The sequence below is a fragment of the Terrapene carolina genome, unplaced genomic scaffold (assembly GCF_002925995.2).
Source record: "Terrapene carolina triunguis isolate 2854851 unplaced genomic scaffold, T_m_triunguis-2.0 Scaffold139, whole genome shotgun sequence".
Taxonomy (NCBI): Eukaryota; Metazoa; Chordata; order Testudines; family Emydidae; genus Terrapene; species Terrapene triunguis.
The window spans coordinates 11,491,423-11,512,090 of NW_020664490.1; the positions used below are offsets into that span (position 1 = coordinate 11,491,423).

General features: G+C 42.8%; 1 protein-coding gene across 2 annotated transcripts in view; it reads right to left on the reverse strand.

The window, feature by feature from the left end:
• Positions 1 to 20,593, reverse strand: part of LOC113405020 (dolichyl-phosphate beta-glucosyltransferase-like) — a 43,065-nt gene extending 22,472 nt beyond the window's left edge. Inside the window, exons 1-6 of one of the 2 annotated variants that reach the window (XM_026653469.1) lie at positions 20,528 to 20,593; positions 14,798 to 14,969; positions 7,701 to 7,747; positions 6,641 to 6,709; positions 5,027 to 5,119; positions 1,755 to 1,868 (exon numbers count right to left, since the gene is read on the reverse strand). In XM_026653469.1, the coding sequence (XP_026509254.1) occupies positions 1,755 to 1,868; positions 5,027 to 5,119; positions 6,641 to 6,709; positions 7,701 to 7,747; positions 14,798 to 14,969; positions 20,528 to 20,593 (561 nt within the window). Of the gene's footprint in view, positions 1 to 1,754; positions 1,869 to 5,026; positions 5,120 to 6,640; positions 6,710 to 7,700; positions 7,748 to 14,797; positions 14,970 to 20,527 lie in introns of those variants that run through there. The other variant, XM_026653470.1, reaches the window with a different exon arrangement.
• Between the last annotated feature and the right edge of the window lie 75 nt (positions 20,594 to 20,668).

Here is a 20,668-nt window from a genome sequence, read left to right on the forward strand (position 1 = left end):
ACAGGTAACAGAACAGAAGACTTGATTTTGCTGAGATGGCAATATTTTATTTGTGTAGGAATGTCACATCTCTAAGCCCCAATTAAACTGTAAGAGGCACTTCCAATGGCCTGTATTAAAATTACTCTCACATTACTACTTTTGACATGAAAGAATCATTTCTGGACTTTAGGAAAATTCTGAAGAACTAAGGCCTGCTGCCTTTTCAATAGCACACAGATTTAAAAGGTATGTTAATCAATTAGCGCCATCTAGTGGGGTCAGAACTTTATCTGTTTGACCAAATGGTTATTTTAAACATAATTCAGTGACTGCTTTGTAACAACAACAAGGGGGTACAAATGGGGGAGGAAAAAAAGCTAAGTATAGAAGTTACATATTGCTCCCTCCATTTTGGGGCTAGTTACAGGTTCCACATCGACTTGTCTTTAAGCACCATGTTAACTGAAAATGAGTTTCTTCAAGTCAAGCAGCTCTAAGTGCCACTGTTACCCTATTCAGGAATACACTGTGAGCCGATATGACTTATTTGGTCTTCAGAGAGGACACAATCTGAATGAACGGACATCTGCAAATTAAAAGTTAGCCATCTGCTAACAGGAAATAGACCAATTAGAATAAAATAAAAAGAGTCATTCTCAAAATAACGTGGGAGGAAATTAGGTTAAGCAACATATCAAATTAATAAGGGTAGAGAAAGCAAATTTTTAAATAAGTAGGCAGCACCGTGAACAGTTATACTGGAAAGAAAAAAGGGCTAGCAACGCAAAACACATGGATCCCACAAAAGTTTAAAGACTCAATGAAAGAAATAGCACAAGTGTCAAAATGTGCAAATTAAGGTTCCTGATCCTGCAAAAAAAATATGCACATGCTTAACTTGATGCACTATAAGTAGTCCCACTGTTACCCGGGGTTCTTTCAACCCAAAGCTCTTGGTAACTTTTACTCTGTGCGAGGAGGTGTCAGGAAATAAATCAGAGGAGACACGGCCGTCTGACCGATAGATGGCTGGCACAAACAGGACAACACAAGAGTGCTTTCACTTAAAGCTAAACTTTACTTAGACTCAAGCACTTACACACGTCCGCAACAGGTTAGTAACACACCCCCAACCCTCGATAATTACCAAAGCTGAATGTGGCTCTCGAGTGGCACAGTGACAGCCCGTCTGCCGGTGGGGAACACAAGATGCATCCAGAGGGAGAGACCAGTCCCGAAGAGTCCCCAAATGAGTCCCCTTATTTATACATTAGTAATAGAATGACATGTCCCTTAAAGAAACCTTGTTAAGTAAGCAGTTTCAAGCAAGAGGTTCCTTCTGATTATTGATTAACCAGGTGTGGGTTTTTCCAGAACTTGCAGCCTTGAGACCTCAATAGACATTCCTGGGACATACATGCGTTTTAAAAGAGTAGGCTATCAGCAACTTCAACACAATTCTTATCAGGAAGGATGCGGGGTCAAGCTGCCCTTTCCGTGGCACCCAAAACCCCCTCCCCTCCTGCCTTGGTCAAGCTGCATGGCCATTTTACAGCCTGCTGACTAGGTTGCTTTTTAACAATAAGCCATAGTGGTTTTAGGCACTTTACTGGTTTGCCAAAGTCTCCCCGTACACCACTGATGTCAAGTTAAAGTTAAGCATATCTTAAAGATTCTCAGTATGTATGCAAGAAACTTGTTAATAAAGAGAAATACAACTATGAGTCCATAGACAAACTGCTTCAGCTAAAATGACAGAAGCTTATACTTACTGGCCATGGCTGGAGATTTCTAAGACCCTCTTCTACTTTTTCAATATCTGCAAACTTTGTGGCTCCATCTGCATCAGCCATAAGGATTTTTCCCCCTCGACAGCTGAAGACACCCTGCAGATGAAACAGCAAGTTAAAACCTGCACCAATACAAAAAAATTTTCATCATGATAAACTAGCTTCCAGGCCCCAGGAGTCTAAATTAAGAAAGCAAATCCCTAAAACATTAACCTAAATAGAAATCTAGAAAGGAATTAAACTAAACAAATAGGTGAGCCTGCAATTTCCTATGCTGACATTTTGTTGATAAAAAAACAAGTGTTCGAGGTTATTAATTTGTATTACAGCAGCGCCCAGGTGCCTGAATCACTGATCAGGGCCCCATTGTGTTGGACACTGTACAAATAACAAAATGATAGTCCCTGAATCACAGAGCTTACAATCTAAGTATGTAAGACAAGAGACAAGTGGATACAATAAACAGATGGGGGAAGCAGAAGGAAACAAGGAGGCAGTACTGGTCAGCATGATAAACACTGTCAAAGCACACCAGCTGCCTAATCACTGTACAGTTTTTCCTCGTCACTTGATCCATGTTCCTTGGATAAAGCATGCAGCATTGGGATAGGGTGTGGGATGCTACCTCCTAATACATCTTCAAGAGCCAAATCTCTAAAATGTGTCTGAGAAAGATAAAGTACAACATAACTGCAGTTAGCTTGGGGCAACAACTGCAGCAGACCTGGAGCTTGGCTCCATATATTTTAGGTGCTACATGACACGTGCAGATGCACAAGGGCATTTGTGCTTGTTGACACCATACATGCTTAACTCTGTACAAAGTGTGTTCCAGGCTCTTGAAGATACATCCAGAATATACCCTAACTGTCCTACCCAAGATGTTGTATGCTCTAACTCAGAAACAAACATGGAATCTTCCATTTCAAGTAAAATTAAACAGAGGGTCTAAGTGTTTTTTTTTTTAAATATAAGAGCAGAGATTTCCTGGATTTACTGACCTTCTAATTAATTTCTAAGAGTCTCAAACCAACAGCTATGTACTAAAACCAATTAAAAACACTGCCACAGTTCTATCATCTATGCAAAGTGTAAACCATAATCATCTTTTTTCCTCAATGTTGATGGAAAGTACAATGTTGATGGGGGTATATTCTCTGGTGGTCATGCACCGTTTACACTCTTCCTGCCTGCTACATACAGCAGTACAAACACACCTCACATATGCACTACACAAAGAATAAACTCTCTCTCTTTCTCTCAAGCAAGTGGGCGGAGGCACTAGTGAATGAGAACATTCCATGCACTTCAATATTAAAATATCCCACACAAAGTCATGCTCCTTCACCTGGAAGAATTGAGGGGGGGGGGGAGGAAAACCAAAAAAAAAACAACCAAAGAACTTCTGTGCTTTATCATTCCATGTACTACCTAAATACTATAATCATAGGCACCATGGATTTATATATCATAATGCCTTTATATAAATCCATGGTATGCCCACATCTTGAATATTGCATGCAGATCTGGTCACCCCTTCTCAAATAAGATATATTAGAATTGGAAAAGATACAGAGAAAGGCAACAAAAAGGATTAGGAGTATGGAAACAGCTTCCGTATGAAGTGAGATGAAAAAGACTAGAACTTTTCAGCTTGGAAAACAGATGAGTAAGAGGGGATATGACAGAGGTCTATAAAATCTTGACTGGTGTGGAGCAATGGTTCTCAACCTTTCCAGATTACTGTAACCCTTTCAGGAGCCCCGCCCACCACTTGCCCAGGGCTGAAGCATGTAACTTAGCTTTGTGGGGTCCCCTGTGGCATGGGACCCCAGGCAATTGCTCTGCTTGCCACTCCATAATGCCTGCCCTATACTTGTGATCCCCCCTTCTACCTTCCCCCCCAGTTGAGAAACAGATCTAGATAAGTTGACATACCCCCGGAAGATCTCTGCATACCCCTCCCTGGTTGAAAACCACTGGTGTGAAGAAAGTGAATAAGGAAATGTTGTTTACTCCTTCACATAACACAAGAACTAGGGGTCACCCAATGAAATTAATAGGCAGCAGGTATAAAACAAACAAAAGGAAGTACTTCTGCACACAACACAGTCAACCTGCGGAACTCGTTCCCAGAGGATGTTGTGAAGGCTAAACCTATAACAGGGTTAGAAAAAAAAAAAAAAAAAACTAGCTAAGTTCATGGAGGATAAGTACATCAATGGCTATTAGCCAGGATGGTCAGGGATGCAACCCCATGCTCTGAGTGTCCCTAGCCTCTAACTGCCAGAAGCTGGGAGTTGATGACAGGGGATGGATCTCTCGATGATTGCCTGTTCTGTTCATTGCCTCTGAAGCACCTGGCATTGGCCACTGTTGGAAGACAGGATACTGGGCTAGATGGACCACTGGTCTGAACCAGTATGGCCATTCTTACGTTCACCATATAAAAACCTTAGGACAGACAGACAAGTTATAGATGTAGCTTTAATACGATAATCTTTGAAAGAAATAAATGCATGAAGATTCCAGAAATAATAAATGAAGTGTATTGACAACATGAGAGAAAAGTTTTATTTTTACTCTTTACAGTCACCTATTATCCGAATTCATGGCTCACAACCCAAGACTGATGCAGTCCTTTTAAGTCAAAAAAATAAAGTATCATTCACTCACTCTAAACAATTACATAATAACACACACTAATATATTTTCTCTTGTGAAGAGAAATATCTATGTGTAAGTTAATATATGAAATACACACATTATGCCCCATCAAACTCAAGCCCAGCTGACTTCAGTGGGAATACATTTAAGCAAAACTTTGCTGGACCCGGGCCTTAGTTCTTTATTCAATTTCTAAATATCAAAGCTATAATCTGGAGAGGAATATCTATATTTACTTATCTTATTACCGGAGCTTGATTTTCATCTTATAAAGGGTTTTTTGTTTTTGTTTTTTGGCACTGAAGAGCTAGTTCTAAATTAACTAATGGATATAGTTTGGCTTTAATTGAAATTCTCATATGAAAAAAAATTCTTCAATGTTATTACTCAATGTGTTATCAAATCCTTGCAATGAGTTTATATTTTGTACATTTTTGCATTGAAGATTTATGGAAGAATTCAATATTTTTCAAAACGGTTTTATTAATCTAAAATCTTTAAATTAAATTAAATCCACACAAGGTCTGCTTATTTTGGCAAGACTAGAATTAGCTCAAAACAGAGAAAGAATTGAAAGTATTCATTACCATTCTGACAGCTCCACCTTTTCCCCGATTTTTTACCAATGTTAGGACTCGTACTTTGTCACTTCCATATTTCTTGCAGTACTTCATTGCAACCTGTAAGACATAGGAAAGTCATAATAAAACAAAACTGGAACCTCAAATGAAAGATAGAGATCTTATTCTTCCATCCCTTTTTCTTCAATAGCATTGTTACCACTTCAATCTGCATAAAATGGAAATATATTGTCCAGTGCAGAGTTGAAGTCTGTTTAGGAAAATAAAAAAAAAGAGTAAGAAGGTTAACAGCCAGAAAACTGAAGAAACAAGAAGACTAAAATCAGGTAGTGGTCAGAGAGGATAGCTATGGCTGTCCTAAGTCCCCTTCGCCCCACCTGCCAAAGTTAAAGCTAGAAAACCATATCACACGTATTTATACCAGTGCACAAAGCTAGTCTATGAAAAACATGCTTTCACTACTGTTACCTGTCTCCCATTTGTTTCACTGCTATGTCTGCTTTTAAATTAAAACTGTAAGTGCTTTGAGACATGCATTGCTCTTATATAGTGCTTTTCATCATATTTTTCTTCTAGCATAATGGGGCCCTAAGAGACTACAGTGTCACAAATATTTAATAAAGTTGAGCATCAGCTTAAAGCAATTTCAGCGTTCGAGTAGTCGGGCATGAAAGTGCAGAACACCTATGTCTTAGAAGGCTAGACATGTTCATCACTGTACAAGACAGACAATGGCTACTACTTTGAGGGCTTTTCAATCTTTATACAATATTACATAAGAGATAATATGATTCATCCATCATTGACACTGGCAGTAGTAAACAGGTTAGTAAGCTACTGAACACATATGCATGAAAGGACACATAACCTTATCAGGCAAGCTTGAAAGGAAAAACTGAAACAGAAGTAGGCATGCTAGTGGCTAACCTAGAGACAAATCTAGGGTGGTATTTTCAGAAGTTGCTCAGAGCTGGCCTGACTCTGCTCCCACTGAAGTCAATGGTAAGACTCCCATTAACTTCAACAGAAGCAGAAGTAGAGGAAAGCAGAACACTGTTGAAAATCTTACCCTTAATACTTCAGTATTAATGTTTCTAAACGAATACACAACTTTATGCTGTATAACAAATTCTATACAAACTATGCCAAAATACTTTACAGAATAATAAAATGACATTTAAAATTGTGGGAGATCAAGAGGCTTAGATGGGAAAGAATTATGGTCTCAGATGAGATCTGGAAAGAGAAGGGGAGATTTGAAGAAGCAGACACATAGTGATGCTGTTCCAGGTAAGAGAAATCACACAGGACAATGCTCTTGAGGTGAGACTGTGTGGAAAGGAGACACACTGGATGAACAGAGGGGACTGTGGAGGGAAATTCAGCAAGTTACTATATTTCTTCAAAAGAGAACAATTGTGCTGTAGGAATGTTATCCTATGAATGGCATGGACAAGAATGGCAGAAGGAATCTGAGAAATAAACAATTAAAAAACAATGAGCAGCCGATGTGTAGAACAAAAGGTAAAGGTTTGTTACATTTTATAAAAGCTAAAGCAGTGTGATACACATCTGCTCCCTTAGACTGCCAGGTGAGAAACTTTAATATTCTCTTCTTACCTTTGCGGTCTGATCTTTACTGCCATCATCAACAACTATTACTTCATAAGTGAACGCAGGATCTCGTTTCTTAAAAATAAAAATGGAAATTGTGCATTTGGTCCAATCTCTGTCTCTTTCACAAATACACATCTCCCTTCACCCCCTTACTCAAATTGGCAAAATTTCAGCCACCAGAATGTTTTTTTGCCCCTGGAGCCTTCTTCCTCATTCATGTCATAATATACATTTGTACAGATGCACCAATATCATTTTGTAAATTTGCTATGATGATAAACATCCTTAAAGCAACATCAGTCTGTTACCAATATGCTATTCTAATGCTGCCAGATTACATGCTAACTGCTCCATCATAGGTAGTCTTATTTATTTTTAAGCTACTATAAAATGTTGAAAATCAATATTGTTATGAAGTGAACTTGGAGGCTCTGAGAAGCCCTTACGTTAAAGATCAGAAAGAGTTCAAACTATGCCATATTTTCTGAAACTTGCTGCCTCATAAGCCGGTGACCAACCGTAACAGTGTTAGAAAAGCAGGATTTTAAAAACCTTGTGGGAATAAATAGTCTAAATTATATCATCAGCTAACTTTTACTCTCCTATATCATAGAATAGAATCATAGAATATTAGGGTTGGAAGGGACCTCAGGAGGCCATCTGTCCAACCCCCTGCTCAAAGCAGGACCAATCCCCAGACAGATTTTTGCCCCAATCCCTAAATGGCCCCCTCAAGGATTGAACTCACAACCCTGGGTTTAGCAGGCCAATGCTCAAACCACTGAGCTATCCCTCACCCCTATGTTTATCCTGGATAGGTATCACGTGGGTACAAGTCTCTTCCAAGTGGAACAGTTAATTTTTATATTTCAGTAAAAATTGCCTTCCATCATACAGTCTGAAAAAGAACTCATGAAGAGATGTTGCCAGGTTAGAGTGCTTATCTTTTATTTGGATAATTTTATATTGCTTCTAGGCAGATCACAGAAATCCAAACAGGCAGTTTGTTTTCATATACTTACAAGGATACTATATTTTAAATGAGAAAATGAAAGTTTCACACCTGTCTTTTTTCAAGATAGTCTAAAGCTTCATCCATCATAAGAGGCACTGGAAGGAAAAAAATACCACAAAAGCTGGTTTAAACAAAGCATCAATAAAAGCATATTTAAAATATTTTCACATCCCAAAGAAGTCAGGTCTCCAGATAAAAAATACCATTGATTTGAAAATATGGAAACAAAAAAACAAAATTACAGTTATAAATTTAATCCCATCTGGACTAAAAATTAGGTTAACTGTATTTTACTCCCAGCTCTGCCACCAAAATCATTATGCAGTCTCTAGCATTATGTAATTCTGTATGCCCGTTTCCCTCTTCCCAGATAGTAAATTATTTTTACAGGCTCTGATGCTGCAAAGACTTGTGCACTTCGGAGTTACTGGGGCTACTCACAGTGTGTAATGTTAAACTCATGTTAAGTCTTCAAAGAACTGGAGCCTTGTATTGTAAAGTCTTTTGGGAGGAAAGACCATTTTTTCATGAGTTTTTACAGAGCCTACCACTATGGGGCCTGACAGGAGCCTCTGGGTGCTACTGTTAATATAAACACTTGACTTCTACAAGTGAAAACCACAAGTATTATAGGATTTAAATTCTGGTTTGTACTTAACACTGGGGGTAATTTTTAATTATTAATAAAATGGTTACATTAAATTACAGGCACAAAATAACTATGCAAAGAAATATGATTAGAAAAAGCAAATTAGCTGAGGCACTAGGCTGAGCACTAAATATTACCAGCATGAGCCAGCTAACAGCAACTGGGTAGATAGGTAGAGCAAATTGCCTCAGCAAAAAAGTGTTGATTTCTGCAAACAGGGTGACCATCTGTGACTCCAACCCCTGCCCTTCCTGGATAGAGAAAGAGTACAGAACATCTGGGACACTCTCCTCCCTTCCCCAATATCAGGGGGTAGTAAAATTTCCTTTGAGGAGGGAAATCTACTACCTATCCTGAAAAAAGCAATAATCCAACCAATACTAATGAAACCACCACTCTACACTAGTGACCTTGCAAACCATCACATGCTGTCCAACCTTTTTTCTAAGCGAGCTAACAGAAGACAGCAAAATACGTTACTAACACTACCTGTCAGCTGCTAGTACCCTGGATCGCTCTTAGTAAGGTTTCAGGCCAGGATATGCGACTGAGGGTATGTCTACACAGCAGCTCATGCCAGCCAACTCAGGCTCACAGGTCTCTGGCTGGTTTCACTAAAGCACAGACTTCTGGGCTCGGGCTGAAGCCTGGGTTCTAGGACCTTGTGTGGTGGGAGGGTCCCAGAGCTCAGGCTCCAGACCAAGCCGGGAAGTCTACACTGCAATGAAACAGCCCCGCAGACCAAGTTCTGCGAGCCCAAGTTGCCTGGCGTGGGCTAGCCCCGGTTTTTCACTGCAGTTTAGACATACCCTGAGACGGCACTTATTGCTCTTGTGGCTGATCTGTTCATAGACAAGGACATACATACACGGCATCCTGGTGGCTCTCTCTGCAGAGAGAGAGAGAAAAGACAACAACATAGTCTGAAGTGCCAACAATAAGTAGACAGCATCCAGCTCCTTCACATCAAAAGGACCTTTCCATTTTAAGGTTAAATGACTTGCCCAAGTTCACACAGGAAGTGCATGGCAAAGCCAGGAATAGAACCCATATCTCCTAAACAACAAGACCATTCCTTCCGCCTGATTAAAGCCACCGGTACGGGCTCCAGAATGCAAAATTCTAAAACAATTAAAGCATAAAGATACATTTTTACTCCTAACCTCCATACTGACTTTAAGAGCCACTAAAGACCAGCTAAAAGTGGCGTTTATAATCTTTAAGCAACCTAGTTTACTCCTGGAGGGATTCTGCGCCCAAAAATAAAAAATTCTGCAAAATGCTGCATATTTTATCAAAATAATGCAATATAATCACACCAGTTCCAATTGTTTTGGTAATTTGTTTAAACTATAATACAGAAATTTCACAATAACAATTCAGCATTTCCTAAACACATGAAAGTTAAGTTACAAACACTTGGTAACTAATACCCTGCATTCCAGTTATAATCCTGGATTTTCATTTAAATTACATTACAGAACACCAAACAGCAAACAAACAAACAAACCAAAAAAACAAACAAACAAACAAAAAAGTAGAATGCCATTTTAAACTGCTCAGACTTTCACACATGAAAGTCATACAGTTTTGCTAATCATTGTCCTGAACCTGGCTGGCTACTTTGGGAAGTGCTCGGTTCTGATTGTCCTGATGTTTTATTGACTCCTTGGTAAGTATTTTATTTGCCCTCAAAGTCTTTTTTTTTTTTTTTAAATGGGTAAGTAAAATAAATCCTGAGCTGTAATCTAACCCCACTGTGCCACTTGGCACAGGAAAAGAGTGAGAAAGCACATAAGATCTTCCTAGCTGATTCTGTTACTGTCATTTAGGACATGTCTACACTGGCAAAGTTACAGTGCTGGCAGTTACAGCGCTGCTCAGATAGCACAGAAGGAAAACTGCTGTTGTGTGTTCACACTGACAGCTGCGTGCACAATAGTATATTCATACTTGCGGTGCTATTCGGAGCGGTGCACTGTGGGCAGCTATTCTACAGAGCACCTCTTTCTCTTTTGCTGCTAACACTTGTGGGAAGGCGGAAGGGGTTGCGGGGCATCCTGGATGCTGTCCCAATGCCCCATGATGCATTGCTTCGCATCCCAGCAATCCCTGTGCTTCCGTCCGCATTTGGCGCCATCTTTCAATGGTTTGTGTACTGCGTGCTCTGTCCTGCCTCGCCTCTTTCTGGCTTCAGGAATGGATCCCGAGCTGTTGACAAGAATGCTTGCTGTTTGCACTGACCAACATGTCACAGGTGACAGTGGAGATATTCCTTAAACTACAAAGGCAAGAGGAGTGTGACATTGATCTCGCCACACATAGTAGCTATGACACGAGAATACTTGTGGTATTCGCGGAGGTGCTGACCACAGTGGAATGCCGCTTTTAGGCTCGGAAAACAAGCACTGAGTGGTGGGATCACATCGTCATGCATGTCTGGGATGACGACAAGCGGCTGCAGAACTTTCGCACGAGGAAAGCCACATTCATGGGCCTGTGTGATGAGCTTGCACCAGCCCTATAGCACAAGAACACGAGAATGAGAGCTGCCATGCCGTTGGAGAAGAGCATAGCGATTGTACTGTGGAAGCTGGCTACTCCAGGCTGCTACCGATCGGTCGCTAATCAGTTCGGAGTGGGAAGGTCAACCGTTGGAATTGTGTTGATGCAAGTGTGCAGGGCCATTAATTGCATCCTGCTCCGAAAGACTGTGACTCTGGGCAACGTGTGAGAGATTGTGGATGGCTTTGCACAAATGGGCTTCCCTAACTGCGGAGGGGCGATAGATGGCATGCACATTCCAATTCTGGCACCAGACCACCTAGCCACTGAGTACATTAATCGCAAGGGGTATTTCTCAATTGTTCTCCAGGCGCTTGTGGATCACCATGGGCGTTTCACAGACATTAACGCAGGTTGGTCCGGAAAGGTGCATGATGCACGCATCTTTCGGAACACTGGCCTGTTCAAGAAGCTGCAAGCAGGGACTTTCTTCCTGGACCAGAAGATCACCCTAGGGGAAGTCGAAATGCCCATCATGATCCTGGGAGACACCGCCTACCCCTGAATGCCATGGTTCATGAAGCCATACATAGAGCAACTTGACAGCAGCAAGGAGCGGTTCAACAACAGGCTGAGCAAGTGCAGAATGACTGTGGAGTGTGCATTCGGCTGTTTAAAAGCCCACTGGTGATGCCTGTATGGGAAGCTGGACACGGCCGATGACAATATTCCTATGCTTATAGCCGCATGCTGTATGCTCCATAATATTTGTGAAGGGAAGGGTGAAAGCTTCACTCAGGGCTGGACCGCAGAGGCTCAGTGCCTGGAGGCTGAGTTTGAACAGCCGGAGACCAGGGCTATTAGAGGGGCACAGCGCAGGGCCATAAGGATCAGGGAGAGGAGAGAGTCAAATGAAAAAATTCATCAGCAGGGAGGGGGCTGGGGGAATGGAAGGAATGGGGGAGTGAAGGTCTCAAGAAGAGGAGGGGTCCCAGGATGGCTACAGATTTGGGTGTGTCCAAGGATCATACCCAACCTTCTCCTTTGGAGTACGATGCACCGGGTGCTGTACTTCAGCAGGGCCAAACTGCAGATGGATGGGTGCTGAGTACTGTGGGTATTGGGAGTCCACACTGCTGGACTGTGAGGAGGGAGGAGTGGAATGCTGCGGGTAGAGAGCGGAGCCAGGAGTTTGATAAGAGTGTGTTGGTAGGGTGCGTGGGAAAGAATTTTGCGACAGTGGCTGCAGGGGAGGGCGGGCACAGAGCTGCTCGGTTTGAAGAGCTAGTATCTCCTGGAGCATGTCCGCTTGGCACTCCATAACTGTTAAGAGCCGCTCTGTGGCTTCTTTCTGGTGTGCCGCGCTCTCCTTTTGTTCCCCTCTTCTCGCGATCTCACCACTCCTTCAATTCCTGTTTCTCGGAGGCAGAGTGCATCATAACCTCACGCATAAAGTCCTCCTTAGTTCTTCTTGGATGCTTTCTAATTCTTCGCAACCATTCTGCCGCCGATAAGGGAGGCTGGCCTCCCAAGGTCATCTCTGTGAAGTTTAAATGCAACATTTTACAGAAGCAGTATTGTTTGCAACACAGACAACACTGTTTCAGTGCTTTAAAACACAGCCAGTACTCACACACCTGTCACTAACTGGCTGACCCCAAGCAAGCAAAACATAAGCCACAAGACCCCCAAAATGGTGAGTAGGGGCAGGGTAAATCACTGTTCCTGGACCCTCCTGTACACGGGCACGTGGCTCTTGGGGAGAGCCAGCACTGTAGGGAGGGCCTGATAATCATTCCTGTTCCCACACGAGGTGTTCATTATGGAAGATATCTCGCTGCCGAGGGTGAGCAGGGAATGAAAGGAGGGTCTTCTCCAAGCATGCGGCTTCCGCCCTGGCCCCTATGCGGCTAGCCTGTGTGCAGCTATGGTCCCGCCCCACCCCACCCCCCCCCTCCGCCCGTGACGGCACAATGGCGTGGGAAAGTTACCATTAATGGGGCAAGAAACAGCTCTGCCGAGGAACCTGCAGGAGTGGATTGCCCAGTATCTCCATGAGAGTTTCCTGGAGATCTCTGAGGGAGATTCATGTGAAGTGAGGGAGTGTATCAACAGCCTGTTCCGCCACTCAAACTAGGCAGGAGGTGAGAGAAGCCTGCTTTCTGCAACCCTTCTGCCCCCAGCAACTCGCTTCAGCAATTCCCAAAATCAGATCCACATACCAGGGGCCTCCTCTCCTGTTTGCGCTTTGCCAAGATCTGACTGCTGTGACTGGCTAGGTTCCTCCGGGGTAGAAAAGAGCTCCTGACTGCATGCATCTCTGGCCTCCGAGTCATCCTCTGCTTCTGGTTCCCCCTCCCCCTCTTCATCCAAGATTGCCTCCTCCTGGCTCAGTCCACTCTCGACAGGCAACGAAGCCAACGAAGTATCCACAGGGGACTTTGCAGTGGAGGTGAGGTCACCACCGAGTATCGCGTCCAGCTCTTTGTAGAACCGGCAGCTCGTGGGCACAGCACCAGAGCAGCGGTTTGCCTCCCGCGCCTTATGGTAGGTGTTCCACAGCTCCTTCACTTTGACCCTGCACTGCAATGCGTCCTGGTCATGGCCCTTTTCTATCATGCATCTAGAAATCTGTCCATAGGTATCATAATTCCGACGGCTGGAGCACAGCTGTGACTGCACTGCCTCCTCTCCCCAAATGCCGATGAGGTCCAGCAGCTCGGCATTGCTCCAAGCATGGGATCGCCTGGTGTGTAGAGCAGGCATGGCCACCAGGAAAGATGTGCTGAAACCACTGCACGCATCACTGAGCAAACAGGAAGGGAACTTTCAAATTTGCAAAGGAATGTATGGGGTGGGGCTGACAGTTGGTCACCTGAACGCAGGGCAGTACAGTTCAAACCGATGGGCAGAGAGGTGAGAACAGGCATTGTGGGACACCTCCCGGAGGCCAATCGCAGCGCTGTAATCACCACATGTCTACACTGGCACTGCAGCACTGTAGCCATGGTGCAGAAAGGTCTACGCCTCTCATCTAGGCTTTTTTTTAAGAGCGCTGCATCTGCGCAGCTTCTGCTCACTAAGTGGCTTGGCAGTGTATACATCTCGGTAGTTACAGCGCTCAAAACTGCTTTACTGTGCACAAACTTGCCAGTGTAGATGGGGCCTCATAAGGCTTTACATCACTCTGGCAATGTAGGGGCCTTAAAACTATTACAGGTTTTATGCTCCTGGGGGAATTGACTGAGAATGGGAACAGTTAACTAACAATAGGAACATTAACAATGTTACTACTAGGCACGCTGCTACATTTCTGCCTCAGAAAATGAGATCAATTAACTAGCAGGCAGGCTGCTACATTTCTGCCTCTGGGACAGAGCCTTCCTTCTGCATAAATAAGAGCCCTACCCCTCCATGCCCGGCGAACTGCAGTAGCAAGCAAGAGGGACAGAGTCTCTCTTGCTTGTTGGCAGGTAGGCACGCCCCACCCCGACAGTGATCAACGTCTCCGACGCAGGCACGTACACCCAGCCCCCTTCCCCCGCAGTGATTTGTGTCTCCGAGGCTGCTCCAAGCACACTGGAACAGATGCGCTGCCTGGGCTGCGGCACATGTCCCCCTGCAGATGTCTTTTGCATTTTTCTGCGTGAAGGGCACAGAAATATGCGGGCCATATGAATTCTGTGCCCCCACAGGGGAGCAGAATTATTAACTAGTACTCCTGACAGAAACATCTACCCTTATTTCACAAGATTTTAGTGACACTGGGTTCTTACAGAAAGTAGCTTAATTTCTGTTGCTAAAAAAAAAGCACATGGCTAGATTCTACAGTAGCTCTATGTGCAGAACTCCCATTTATTTGATTGTGACCTGGGACCTGGGTATGCAAAAAGGCTACAGAATCTGGCCTGCAATTTTATGTTGCTGACATTCACCAATAATGCAGAGCTAAGTTTAACTCTTTAAAAAGAAAACAATGAAGTATTCTTACACCTGTCTTCCTCATTGTACGAAGGCACAACAACAGAGAGCTCCTTTGTAGGAGGGTCATGTATGCTTGGTATAGATTCCTTCTTCCCTTCAGCATTTACAAAGAACTTCTCTTCTTCATGGCGATGAAAATTTGGCATTTTGGTGGCAGTTACATGGGCAACAATAGTAATCTGTGATTAAAAAAATAACAAATGGTATTAGTGACAATGGTTCAGCAGCAAAGTCTATATTCATTGTTTGCATAACGGGATTCTGTTTAAGAGTTAAACAAACTATTCTAATTGGCTGAACAAGGGAGTATCAAATGTAGCCCACTGATACAGCCCAGTAATCCACAGCCATTCCTATTACAAACACGGTGGAGTGGTCTATTGAGGAGTGCTCTTTTATCCACTGCCCAGATCAAAAAGGAACTTTACCTGTCAGGACTTATAATCTTCATATGGCATTAAGCTGTTCTATTTTATGTAGATAAGGCATGGCCTAAGTTTCCTGGCAAGTCGCCAGTGAAATTTTCAACTGGAAAAGGTTTGAGTGGCTCTGCGATAAGGCACTGTCCCAAGCTACCATAAACTTGCCTCAATGAACATTCTAGACCATGGTGCCCGCCAGGTCTAAACCTTGTAGCTATGTCCACTGTATTTATTGATAACTAGTCACTAAAATCATAGAGTGTAGCAAGCATTAGCAGCAACTATAATATTAAGCAATTCCATACAAGAAGCAAATCTTATCACATATAAAACTGATATTAAACTATGTAATTAAGTGTAAAAACTTTTGTTTACCATTAAAAATGGCACATACTCATAAACAGAGTGGAACACACACACACACACACATGAATATCCCACATATCACTACCTCTATGAACAGACTAACTAGTAAAGAAGAGATGGGCCACCATAATCTTCAGTAACCACAAACTTCAGTAACTATGGAATGATGTCTTAGGGCTTACAGAAGTATGACCATAACTGAATAGGGAAAGAGGAGAAAAAAAAACCAATTAAATATATAGGTAATAAGTTTGCATGTCTTCTAAATCCTATTTCTAGGTCTCCAGTGTGTGTTTTAAGTCTTATTTTCACCTTCTTATTTGTAATGAATTTGGGACAGGGACTGTTGACATCTGTGTCTCGTGCAGCACCAGACACACTGCTGGCACTTACTAATAAGTCCTGCCGGCTTCTCCAACAGAGCTTCCAAGTTCTTTGAACAAAATAAAATACTTAAATGAATTTGTAGTTTAGATTTTCTTAACATTAGAAAAAGTGCTTTTATCCTCAAACTAAATACTGTAATGGCTCCAGGGAATGTAATCTAGATTTAAATTTCAGTTTTATTTATAGCTTAAATTCTAAATAACAACATTCCTTTTAAAACTGGGTCACAGCAAAAATGGTTGAAGTCTGAAAGTTAGCAAGGGCAGTCTTCAGTACTTTGTTTGAAAGAAATTGGTTTTAATTTCACAAAATAATGAAGTTTTGAAAATTGTATAGGACCTGATCCTACAGAGCATTGTGACCTCCCTCTCATTGGCTTCAGTGGTAGCTGAAGACGCTCAACACCTGCATACACCTCAGAAAGTTTCTTTTAATCTACAGGTATATACTTAGGCCATGTCTACGCTACGGCAGCCTAGCTAAAAGTGCTGCAGCTATGCCACTGTAGTGCTGCAGTGCAGATTCCTTCCATTCCTGTAGGAAGTGTTTTTCTGTTGCTCCAGATAATCCACCTCTCTGAGTGGCAATAGTTAGGTCAATGGAAGAATTCTGCCATCAGCCTAGTTACTTCTACACTGGGGGTTGAGTCGCCATAGCTACAGCACTCAGCAGTGTGAATTTTTCACACACTAATCACCATTATCTCTGTCAACCTAACTTTTAGGCTCTGATACCACACACTAAGGAAAGCAGGCAAACCTTTGAATGGAGCCCCATTGACTTAAGTTTTCAAAAGTCCACCCTTGCAAGTTAGCTTGTCGGATCAGGGCCTTAAACAGAGAAACACTATTCACATGTTCACAAATAGGCAGGCACTTGTCAGTTGAGAGAATATTCATAGATTCCAAGGCCAGAAGGGACCTTTGTGATCATCTGATATGACTTCCTATTAACACACAGGCCATGGAACTTTCCCAAAATTATTCCTAGAGCGTATCTTTTAAAAAACCCATCCATTCTTGATTTAAAAATTATCAGTGATGGAGAATCCACCACAACCCTTGGTAAATAGTTCCAGTGATTAATTATTCTATTTAAAATTTACACTGTATTTCCAGGCTAGCTTCAACTTCCAGTCATTGGATCTTGTTATACCTTTCTCTGCTAAAGAGCCCATTTTAAATATTTGTTCCCCATATAGGTACTTACAGATTGTAATCAAGTACCTTAACCTGCTCTTTGTTAAGCTAAATTGATTGAGCACCTTGAGTGTACCATTATAAGGCATGTTTCCTAATTCTTTAATCATTCTTGTGGCTCTTTTTTCAGAATGGTCTCCCATTTTTCAACACCTTTCTTGAATAGTGGACACCAGAAATGGACACAGTATTCCAGCAGTGGTTGCATCAGTGCCAAATATAGAGGTAAAATAACCTCTCTGCTCCTACTCAAGATTTCCGTTTATGCATCCAAGGATCACATTAGCTCTTTTGACTACAGTGTTGCACAAGGAACTCATGTTCAGCCTATTATCCACAATGACCACCACATTTTTTTCAGCAGCAAAGAGTCCTGTGGCACCTTATAGACTAACAGACGTATTGGAGCATGAGCTTTCGTGGGTGAATACCCACTTCGTCAGGTGAGAAAGCACTTCACTGAGATTAGATAACATTGGATGAGATGAAGGATCAACACCTTTCCACACCAATTTGCCAACCCAGTGGGAAAGTCTTTATACTAGGTTCAAAGGGGGCAGGTGACAAAAGATGTAGATATAAAGAAAATGTGCTCTTACCAGAGGGCTAGATGTTTGGGATGGAATGAAGAATTACAATAGGGTCATAGGAGCAGGAAGAGGTAAAAGAGTGGGAGAATCTGCTCAACATCTTACATGTCTATACATAAAGGCAAGGAGTATGGGGAATGAACAGGAAGAATTGGAAGTATTAGTACAATAGCTAACTTATGATTTAATAGGTGAGTGGGATGAATCTCAATTGCAATATTGGTATACAGGGGTATAGCTTGTTCAGGAAGGACAGGCAGACAAAAAAAGGGAGTAGATGTTGGATTACACACCAAGAACATATACACTTGTTCTGAGGTCCAGGTGGTGGTGAGAGGCACACAAGTTTAAAGTCCCGGGATGAAGATAAAAACAAACAAACAAAGGCAATGTCATATTAGGGGTCTACAATAAACAACCACATCAGAGACAATGGATGATTCATTTCTAGAACAAATAACAGAAATATCCGAAACACAAGACCCACCCAAACATCTGTCGGAAAACTAAAGTGACATAACACAAAGTGTCCTATAAATTCTTGGACTGTATTGGGGACAACTACTTTTTTCAGAAGGTAGAGGAAGTAACCAGGAGACATCCACTTTAAACTTGATTCTCACTAACAGGGAAGAATGAGTTGCAAATCTGAAAGTTAAAGGCAATTTCGGTGAAAGTGACAATGAAATGATAAATTTCCTAATTCTAAGGAAAGGAAAGAGTGAGAGCAGCTGAATAAGGACAATGGACTTCAAAGAAGCAGACTTTATCAAACTCAGGGAATAGTAGGTAAGGTCCCACGGGAAGAAAATCTAAGGGAAAAAGGAGTTCAGGGGAGAAAGTTTCTCAAAGAGCTAATATTAAAGGTGCATCAGCAAACTATCCCAATGCAAAGGAAAGACGGGACTAATACTAAGAGGCTAATATGGTTGCATTAGGAGCTCTTTAATGACCATTGTGAAAATCAAAAAGGAATCCTACAAAAAGTGAAAATATAAACAAATTGCTAAGGAAGAGTACAAAAGAATAGCACAAGCATGTAGGGCCAAAATCAGAATGGTTCTGGCACAAAATGAGTTACACCTAGCAAAGGCAATAAGAGGCTCTATAAATACATTAGGAAAAACAGAAAGATGAAGGAAACACACTACTTAGCAAGGAAGGAGAGCTAATAATAGATAACATCAAGAAGTCTGAGGTATATAATGACTATTTTGCTTCAGTCTTTACTAAAAGTTTTTATGGTGACCAGATACGTAACACAATATTAAGAACAAGGGAGAAGGAACACAAGCCAGAATAGGGAATGAACTGGTTAAAGAATATTGAGGTAAATTAGATATATTCAAGATGGCATGGCCTGATGAAATTAATCCTAGGTTACTTAAAGAACTAGTTGGGGCAATCCTGGAAGTGATTATCAGCCCAGAAGACTGAAGAAGGGCAAACATAGTACTTATCTTCAAAAGAGGGGAAGGGCAGAGAAATAAGAGCCCAGGGAATTATAGACCAGTCAGTCTAACTTCGATACCTGGAAAGATTTGTAAGCACCTAGAGGTTATTAGGGCAGTAAGTAAGAGCCAACATGAATTTGTCAAAAACAAATCATCCCAAACCAACCTACTTTCCTTCTTTAAGGGGCTACCAGCCTAGTGGCTGGCGAGGGAAGTGACAGACGTGATTTTAGTAAGGCTTTTGACAGTCTCATAAGCAAACTAGGGACATGTGGTCTAGATTAAATTGCTATAAAGTGGGTACATAACTGGCTGAAAGACCGTACTCAAAGAGTAGTTATCAATGGTTCGCTGTAAAGCTGCGAGGAAATACCTAGTGAGGTCCCTCAAAGATCTGTCGTGGGTCCAGAACTATTCAATGTTTTCGTTAAGAACTTGGGTAATGGAGTGGAGAGTATACTTATAACATTTGCAGATGGCACCAAACTGTGAAGTGTTGTAAGCACTTTGGAGGACAAAGGTAGGATTCAAAATGATCTTGACAAATTGGTCTAAAATCAACAAAATGAAATTCAATAAAGACAAATGCGAAGTACTACACTTGGGGGAAAAAAATCAATTGCACAACTACGAAATGGGGAATAACTGGCTGGGATCCAGGGTTTATAGTGGATGACAGACTGAACCTGAGCCAACAAACAGGATGAAGCTGCAAAAAAAAAAAGACCAGGATGCAGCTACCGTTAACAGGTGTCAGATGCAAAGTGGAGGAAGTAACTGTCCTGGTCTGCTCAGCACTGGTGAGGCCTCAGCTGGAGCACCGTGCCCCGTTTTGGACACTACACTTTAGGAAAGATATGGACAAATTGGATTAAGTCCAGAAGAGAGCAGCAACAATGATAAAGGGTTTAGAAAACCTGATCTGAGGACAAGTTAAAAACACGGGGCTTTAGTCCTGAGAAAAGAAGACTAAGGAGGGACCAGATGAGAGTCTGCAAATACCACAAGGGGTGTTACAAAGAGGTGCGTGGCCCTTCCCCAGGCATCAGCTCCGCCTCAGTGCTCCCACTCCGGTTTGGGGGTCCAGTCGCCCCCCCCCCCGCCGGGGCTCCGGGCTGCTCCCCCCTAGGAAGGGATAAGCGGGGCCTCGCCCAGCGAGCGGCTCCGGCTCTCAGCTCTCTCGGGGGCTGCCCTGTTTGCGGGGCGATGGCCCCGCCCGGGCCGGTGTGTGCGGAGACCCCTGGGGCCGGGGGCTCCCTCTCCCCGCGGGGGGTCTCTCCGCACTCCCGGGGGGGGGGGGCGCTGGGCTCCGCCCTCACCAGGCTCAGGGCTGCGGCCGCCAAGGCAGCGAGCGCCGCGACCACGTCAGCCAGGAGAGACTCCATGGCCCATGCCCGGCGCGGCCCTATGGGGCAGCTCCACCGATGCGGAAGCGGCTCCCGGACGCGGCGCTGACAACC